This window comes from Echinops telfairi, unplaced genomic scaffold, assembly GCF_000313985.2.
Source record: "Echinops telfairi isolate 266 unplaced genomic scaffold, ASM31398v2 ScPeMD7_23;HRSCAF=83, whole genome shotgun sequence".
Classification (NCBI taxonomy): Eukaryota; Metazoa; Chordata; class Mammalia; order Afrosoricida; family Tenrecidae; genus Echinops; species Echinops telfairi.
In genome coordinates this window covers 15,756,423-15,764,964 of record NW_022103920.1, presented here as the reverse complement: position 1 = coordinate 15,764,964, position 8,542 = coordinate 15,756,423, and the positions used below count along the sequence as shown (strand labels likewise).

General features: G+C 51.0%; 1 protein-coding gene across 8 annotated transcripts in view; it reads left to right on the top strand.

The window, feature by feature from the left end:
- Nucleotides 1–8,542, top strand: part of NRF1 (nuclear respiratory factor 1) — a 125,726-nt gene that overhangs the window by 98,149 nt on the left and 19,035 nt on the right. For 7 of the 8 annotated variants that reach the window (XM_004707811.3, XM_045288809.1, XM_045288808.1 and 4 more), the window contains 2 exons: nucleotides 281–438; nucleotides 6,947–7,071. In XM_004707811.3, coding sequence (XP_004707868.1) covers nucleotides 281–438; nucleotides 6,947–7,071 — 283 coding nt within the window. Of the gene's footprint in view, nucleotides 1–280; nucleotides 439–3,497; nucleotides 3,696–6,946; nucleotides 7,072–8,542 lie in introns of those variants that run through there. The other variant, XM_045288812.1, reaches the window with a different exon arrangement.

Genomic DNA, 8,542 nt, shown 5'->3' with positions numbered 1-8,542 from the left:
AGAAAGATGAGGCTGTCCACTCCCGTGAAGACTTAAAGGCTCGGAAGTGCAAAGGGCAGCTCTCCTCTGTTCCGTGAGCAGAATGGGCTTGCTGGCAGTGAGTTTGGTGGGTGGTGCCATGTTGGTGGGGGAGGGGTTGCCTTACAGGTCATGTCAATATAAAAGTATGTGTGGATGTGTGAGTTTTGCCAAGCATAAAGCACGTTTTTAGGGGGAAACGGTTTTTGAAGATAATCATTTTGTGCTTTGAATTTTCACTCTCCTGATCTTTTTGCCTCAGGTGGAACAAAATTGGGCCACGTTACAGGGAGGTGAGATGACCATCCAGACGACGCAAGCCTCAGAGGCCACTCAGGCAGTGGCATCGCTGGCAGAGGCTGCAGTGGCAGCTTCTCAGGAGATGCAGCAGGGAGCTACGGTCACCATGGCACTCAACAGGTAGGGCAGGGGTGGTGGGAATGAAGATCACGCCTTTGTCCCTGATGTGGATGGAGGCTCCTTAAAGAGACACGCTGTTTCTGCTCGTCTCAAGTGTAAAGTGGAGTTGTTTCAGAAGCCACCGCTGGCCATCTAGTCAGTTCCACCTGGTGCGGACCCGGTAGGGCGGGATAGAAATGCCCTAAGGGTTTCCAAGGCTGTACATCTTTATGGGAGCAGCCTGCCATCCCTTTCTCCTGAGGAGCAGCTGGTGAATTCAAACCATGGACATTTCTGTGCCATCAGGGCTCCCTTTGAGACTCTTCACACATAGGCTCTTGTAGTTTGCCTTCCAATCCGCTCTCTCACTCCTCCCTTCAGCAACCAGTCCCACCTGCTTTGATCCAAACTCTGGGTCGTTTTAAAGGAGCCAGAGATTGTCTAATGCAGCGGTTCTCAACCTGGGGGTCTCGACCCTTTGGGGGTCAAACGACCCTTTCTCCCGGTGGCCTAAGACCATATTTCCAGTGGTCTTAGGAACAGAGACAGCGCTCCTCTCCGTCTCCAGGCGGGCCCACCCACACGCAGATACGCCCACATACGGGTCACCACCACATGAGGAACTGTCTGAAAGGGTCGCGGCATCAGGAAGGTGGAGAGCCACTGGTCTAATGGACCCCATAGCTTCAGGATTGCCCTTTCACTCCTACACAGAAAACTGCCCTGGGGATAGTCGGCCATGTTCCAGCAGGTCAGGATTGGGTTTTACCGGCTTTTTAGGACATTGTGTTCCCTTGCTCATCAGTGACCACAATATGAAATCAGTTTGGGGTACTGGAAAAGAATTGAAGATGTCCTTTGTCAGCTCTGGGTAGGAAGAGGAGCCCTGGTGATGTGTTGGACTGCTCACCACAAGGTCGGCAGTTCAAAACGACCAGCCATTCCTTGGGATAAAGACGGGGCCTTCTACTCCCGTAAAGAGTTCAGACTCGTGGGGGAAAAAGAAAGAAAATAATGGAACTTTCCCACAAAGTTGTGAAGCCCCTGCACAAATGATGCATTACAAAATAAAAGTTTCTATCTGAAAAAAGTTCAGACTCGGAAACCCGTGGGGCCAGGGAGGTGTTTTTATAGTTAGAAAGGGCTACAGAATGGGCTGGTCCGGGAAGAAGTCATTTCCCAAACTGTGTCGTGTTCATCCCTGCTTTGTTCTTTGCGTGGTGATGGACAGAGCTGGGAAGATCATGTCATTCTTCCGAGCCTTTGTTCGGTCCTGAGTTTCTATTTGATGGACCCAGGCATTTTAACTAATGTTTAGAGCTTGAGGTTTGGGGCCAGACTGCCTGGGTTTAGAAGTCGCTTCTGCCCATCACTAGCTGTGTGCCCTTGGACAGTGAACTTCTGTCTGTCCGTTGGGGCAGTCCTGCACACAGTAAAGATGGGCTCTGCTCCTTTCGTCTCCCGGAGCCATTAGCCTCGGGTAGTCATCGAGCCTCAACGAGAAAGGTGGTCCGGGAAAAGGCATTCTGGGAAATCATCTATGCTTTCCAATTATACCTTGACTAAGGAGACTGGTCTTATTACTTAAGAGCATAAGCCACCATAGAAATTTAATGGCAAAAGTTGTAGATTGGATGTGTTCACTAGAGAACCCCAAGTTGGAATCCTCACTCCACCACTCAGAGCGGTTGGAGAAACTTTGCCCTCTGCCTCAGTGCCCTCATTCTAATAGCATGACTTCTCACTCCCGAGGACTGAGGGAGTCAGGGAGATGGTGGCTCCCCACTCATCTTGAATGCCCAGCCCAGAGTCAGCTCCCAGAGGGTAGATCTACGCACCTGTAAATGGTGTTTTACGATTCAAAGATGAGTCTTTTCAGAATTGATTACAGTGAGGAGAGAGAATAAAAATGGAAAACCAGTTAGGAGAGGCCCGTCCTTGGAAAATAACATTGTAAAATGGAGAAAGTAACTGATCCTGAAAGGAGTGTGGCCAGGCTTTGGTGGAAGGTCATATATAGGAAACAGACCCACACGCTCAACTCTTCTCCCCAGTTAGCCAGCAAGTCCGTGAGCGAGTGAGGCCATTGGACCATGTAGCCTTGGGGTGGCGTGGGAGTCTGACAGGAATGCTAACACCTTAGCTCAGTTCCCCCCTCGCCTCCCCCTTGGAGTGGAAGCAGCAGATGAGCTTCCTGAAGGGCATGGCCAGAGTGAGAGCCCCCCTCGCTCTAGTCTGGTCACCCCATGCCACCATGGGCCCCACGGGCCTCCACGAAAGGCCAGCAGACCTCAGCGCTTGCTGAGGAGCCCAGCCAGCATCTCAGCTGTTCCAAGGAAGCGCCGGTGCCTGGGAAGCCGTAGCAGAGTGGAAAATCTGAGGCGCCCCGGGCTCCCTTTGCTGGGAGGGCCAGGGCTTCTTTCCAATGGCAGGAGGGTAATGGTTTCCCGGAGGGCTTGTTAGCACCGCAGATGCAGCTGAGGTGGCCAGTGTTTACTCCAAAGGAAGAGGGAGGAGGAGTAGGGAGATGGTGAAATCTGTTTGCAATCAGGTAATCCAGCACCCAGTGAGGGTCCGGGGTGGGGTGAAGTCTAGAGACCTACCTGCCAGGCTATAGCAAGCTGGTCCTTGTTCCTGTGGCAAAAGCAGTGACTTCCTAGCTGGCCATATAGCCTGCCCCAGTTCAGATTCAGGCAGGCTGCACAGGGGCCGGTGGGGACCAAGAGGCAGGGGCTCCACTGCCTGTCAGGGAGACAGCCGGGACGCCACAGCCACAGCCTCTCCCGGCCTGGTAACAACCCAGAGGGCGTGGAGGGATTGCCATTAGTAATCCAAAACCAATATTGGCTGTCATTTTTGATATAAACAATAAACAGGCACAAGAGGGAGAGTGAGTAAGTGAACAGAGCAACCCAGCTCTGAAAGAGTGGAGCTGTTCATCCTGAACGTCCAAGAGGAGAGGATGTGGTGTCGTCACGTACTTGTCCGTTAAGCTGCCCTAGACGTGTACTCCCTCCTAACAAGTCCTCTGCAAATGCAGCCCTTGCCTGTGGGGATACATGAGGCTCTCTTTACCCCAGGAGGAACTTGCTGTGTCCTGTGCTGCCACGCTGGGGAAAACGGGCGGAAGTTGGTGCCTCTTCTCAAGGAAGTTCCCGTTTGCTGTTGTTTTGCTGTGAAGAGACTCTACTGGAAGAAAAGTGAACCATATTTTTCAAGAGAAAAAAAAAATCACTATTTTGAAGTGAATTATGTTAATAAAAGAGACTGTGGCTTTACTATGCGGACTGGTATTTGAAATGAAATGGGATGGAGGCCTGAGCTCGGCTGTCCTCTGGAAGCAGAGGGCAGGGCAGCTGTGGTCTAAAGCATGGGCACTTCCAGGTAGAAAGCGGATTGTTGGCAGTTTCTCATTTATAGCTGATCTGGAAATGACTTCTGTCCAGTGAGGGACATTGTTCCTGTCCTGGGACGTTTCTGACCACGGTCACCTTAAAGTAAAGGTGGTCTTTTCTAACAGTGTGGTTTGGCCATGTCCCGTGCCGTCCAGTGGAGATGGCTGGGACCGACTGAAATGATAGGCCTGCTGGACCAGCCACAACGACTCGGCATTGATGTAACAGTGCCCTACAGAGGCCCTGGTCCGATGTAACTAACCTAACCCACCTGGACACCCCCGGGGGCCCTCACCGCTGACCTCCCAGGTTATTTTAGGTGGTTGCTGGGTCACTGTGTTTGGTCAGTCACAGCCTTTCTTCTCTCAGACTGCAGTTGAGAGAGGCCAGTAGAAAGTAGTTCTAAATGTAGAGACAGTCCAGTGAGTGTGCCAGGGTGCAGCTGCCCTCAGCCTCCATGAGACAACGCACAGCCAAGCACCTGCGGCAGGACCGAGCGGTCACTGGGGTCACCTAACACAAAGACCGTATTTCCATACAAACACTTCCATACACCACCGCCTTGCCGCAAAATACCACACAGCTGCTTTGAGCAGCTCCTTCCGGGCTCTCTCTGCAGTCTGGGGTCACATGCTAGAGTCTGAGATTCATCATTGGTGGCTGGTCACAGTAAAATTGATGGATGGCATTCTGAATCGACACACCTTTCTTAGGAAAACAGTACAAACTAAGGGCTTAAGTGCTAAGTAATTCATTACGCTATATCTGATAAATATGTTTGAAGCACTTAAAAATTAAAATCTACCAAATAAAATGTAACAAGTAGCCTTTTGTTCCTCCTGAGTTCCTGTCCCAGTGACCAGGGTCTGACTGGCCAGTGGTGTCAAACCACCCGGATGCTCTTTCAGCACCAGTCCAGCCCTTTGCTGGTAAATGGGCATCCTTTCAGCTCTTGCCTCAACCTGAGTTGCAGCCCCCATTTTGCGTATGCAAATAAACTTAAAACCCGCCATCATGACCTTGGGCCTAAGTCAAGATACATCCTAAGTTTTCTTCATGGATTGTTTTTACTGGTTGGGGGGCGGGCTTTAAAAATACACAGACATGAAAATTAGGAAGACAAGGCAGGTTAGTAAGAAGCAAAGTTTTTCTATTTAATGAGACTTTCCTGCCTCTTGGGTTTCTATTGCCTCTGAGAATGCTTATACTTTAAGCGGTTCTCAACCTGTGGCTCGAGACCCGTTTGGGGGTCGAATGACCCTTTCACAGGGGTCGCCTGATACATAACAGTAGAAAAATGTCAGTGATGAAGTAACAGTGAAAATAATAGTATGGTTGGGGGTCATTACCACATGAGGAACTGCCTGAAAGGGTCATGGCATCAGAAAGGTTGAGAACCACTGGCTCCTAGCAACCCCGCAGTGGAGCGGCCATGTCCGGGCCAGAGCTTCACTGCTGACTCACGTGAAGTGGTGTTGGCGAGCTTGTAGTAAAGTGGTGGAATTGCCCACCATCTTGCCACATTTACCCCCTCACCCATCCCAGCGTATGATTTCAAGATAGCTGCCGCTCAATGTCACGTGGCTTCTGCAGCATCAGAGCAATGCTGAGTGGACTGGCATATTTGGTTATCCAACCGGGAACGTCGGCCACTGCTGCTAACCTGAAGGACACTGTCTCTCTACTTAGGGCCCTGTTGTTCCCCTCGGAACTACAGATTGGCACCTGCCGCTTTCTGAGGAGACAGGTGGAACTCACGTGGTGGTCTGTGTTGGTTTTGTGCTTTAACATCTGAAATTTGGATGGCATCTTACACGTGGCAGGAGGAATGTCTGGTTGTTTTTCTTACTGGCACGAAAAGATCAGAGTACCCCCCCCCAAAAAAAAAAAAATCAGACTACAGTTTACAGTTCGTAACATCAACGAGGGAGTCCTGGTGACAGAGTGGGTTACAAGTTCTGCTAACCACAAGGTCAGTGGTTCAAACCCACCAGCCTTCACAGGAGAAAGAGGAGACTTTCTATTCCCGTAAAGATTGACAGCCTCAGAAACCCAAAGGGGTAGTTCTGTCCTACCCCGTCGGGTCGCTGTGGGTTGGAATCAGCTCAGTGGTGGTGAGTTTTCGGGTTTTGTTTTGTTTGGGGACATCACAGAATCTTTAAAAGTGGATGTTCATACATTTAAAGAAAAGTTTATAAACCCACTGCTATCCAGTCAATTCTTACTTATAATGATCTGAGAGAAAAGTATATAGGAGGAAAGAAAATGTGGCAAACTGTTAGAATACTGTTTCCCTTATATTATATCAGCGGTTCTCAACCTGGGGGTCGAACGACCCTTTCACAGGGTTGCCTAAGACACTGCTCCTCTATCCGTCTCCAGGCAGGCCCACCCACATACAGGTCACCACCACATGAGAAACTATGACAGGGTGGCGGCATTAGGAAGTTCGAATAGAGGGGTGATGTCTTTCTCAGTGTTGCGGGTGTCTGTCCTGCAGTGCAGAGAGGTTTCATTGTGTGGTCAGTGAGTTTGGGCTATTGGCGATCACTCTAAACTCCAGGGTTTAGCTCACCTGCATGGACACCGAGTGAAAGGGAAGCGTCCGACTTTCCAGGATGTTCATCAACCATGACCTCGTGTTTGAGAACCATGGACAATCAGCCCAGTTGTTTTTCCTTAGTAGGGATTAAGTAGCAAGTTCAGGTTGCTGACTCCGTACCATCCACCCTCACCAGGCTTTAATGGTGCAGCCTCAGAGAGTCTGCCTTATGTTACCGGAAAGAGAAAAAGGAGACCTCATGATTGACAGCCAAAATGGCTTTTGCATTCTGAGCAGAGATCAGAGCCTCCTGTGGCAGTTTGCTCAATGAGTATTGATAGGGAGTGCCTCTGTCTCAGGAACCCTCTTCTGGGGCTGAGAGTGTGCCTGGCGTCCCTTTTGTACATTAGAAACCTGGGATTCTCTGGCCATTCACCTTTATCGCTTGAGTCACTCCTGGCTCCACCCACAAGTTTTGCTAGATCTGTGAGAGTCGATCAGTTGCTCTGAGGAAGCGCTGAGGGGGACACATGGTCCGGCTGCCCCTCTGTTCATCTCATGCACACCCCTCTCTCCTGTCCTGTGCCCACAGCGAAGCTGCCGCCCATGCCGTTGCCACCCTGGCCGAGGCCACCTTGCAAGGGGGGGGACAGATCGTCCTGTCTGGGGAAACCGCAGCAGCCGTCGGAGCACTTACTGGAGTCCAAGATGCTAATGGTAAGAATGCATGAATATTTTATTGGTTCTCTTCCCTGTCTCCACTTAAACCTTCCTGGCTTGACTGACAACAAACCGTTCAGAAAATGCTTGAGCTTTGATTCGAGCGTTTCTGTTGGGGGAGCAATTGATGCCTGGGCGTAGTCTGAGAGCCCCGATTGCTTTCACAAGCCGCCTTGGGCTGCTGTAGGAGAATGCTGCGACTGATTGGTGGCGGGGTGTGATGCGCGTGCTGCAGACTCCCTTTGTCCTCCTGTCTCCCTTTTACTGGTGCCGAGGCTCCCACTGGTGGGGGGTTCTCACTGGCTCGGGCAAGACCACCATCTTCCCTGTCCACAGGACCAGCAGCAGGTCGTGAGGAAGGTATTTTTCTGGTTCTTATGTGCCCTCACCAAGACGCCTGGACTTAGCCAGTAATACACCATCGACCTGCCCTCCCTTCCCCACTCGTTGACTTCCTGGATGTCGGTGACCATCTCGAATAGACAAAAGGAAATACAGCCCATAGAAATGTGGGGGCTGAAATGTGCAGCTGCACCCATCTCTTTGGCTGTCTGCACCTCAGCTGACGCTCCGAGTGAGGCAGCCACCCGACGCGGAGCTGCTGGGAAAGTGCCCAGCAGAGGCTGGTCAGCGAGCAGCACCAGCCTGTTCTCCGAGAGCCTGGGATTGTTTCTTACACTTGAGATGTATGTGTCTCGTTTAGTAAGCCCAATTAAGCACACCGTGGCTTCTGAAAAAATGGAAAATTTCATAGAAAGGAGAGAAACAACATACTTGTAATCGCATTAAAAATTCCTTAATGACATGAAAGCCAAGTTCTGAGAGTGAAGGCCTGGCACTCTTTAAAGGCGTCTCTAAGAACTGATTAGGCCTTTGAAGAGCGGCGAAATGCTGTCTGAAGTGGGGGACAGAAAACAGTAAACAGGTTTCTGACCATCAGTTTATATACATATTTGGGCTGGACACTCACCCCACTCCCAGCCCTTCACCCTAGCTTTGCTCATGTTGGTGTCATTTCGATTTGTTCTCAAAATGAACCTTTCGTCGAATGGGATGGAGCTCCGTGGATTAGTTAGGAAGATTTGCACACCTGCCTTTTCACGGAGACACAGAGAGACCCGAGGACGGCTGCAGTCCTCCGCCTCTCTCTCTTCACACCCTGACCCCCAGGCTTTGTCCCTAACACGCCCTCCAGTGAGAGGCCCACATAGAGAGGGCTCCTTTGCCGGGGCTCTGCCTGGCCCAGGACCCCGGCCCTGTGCTGTGCCCTTCCGAACCAGAAGGCAGGCTGCTGGGAGCAGAGCTCACTCCTGCTTCATCAGCAACCAGGAAACTAGGGATGGCATTGCCACTTGACCGTCTCAGAAATGTCCGCGTGTCTGGCATCCAGTGCCGATTCCATACAGCTATCTCACTCCTAAAAACTCCAAACCCCAAAAATGAACTCCCTGCCGTGGGGTCCTTCCCA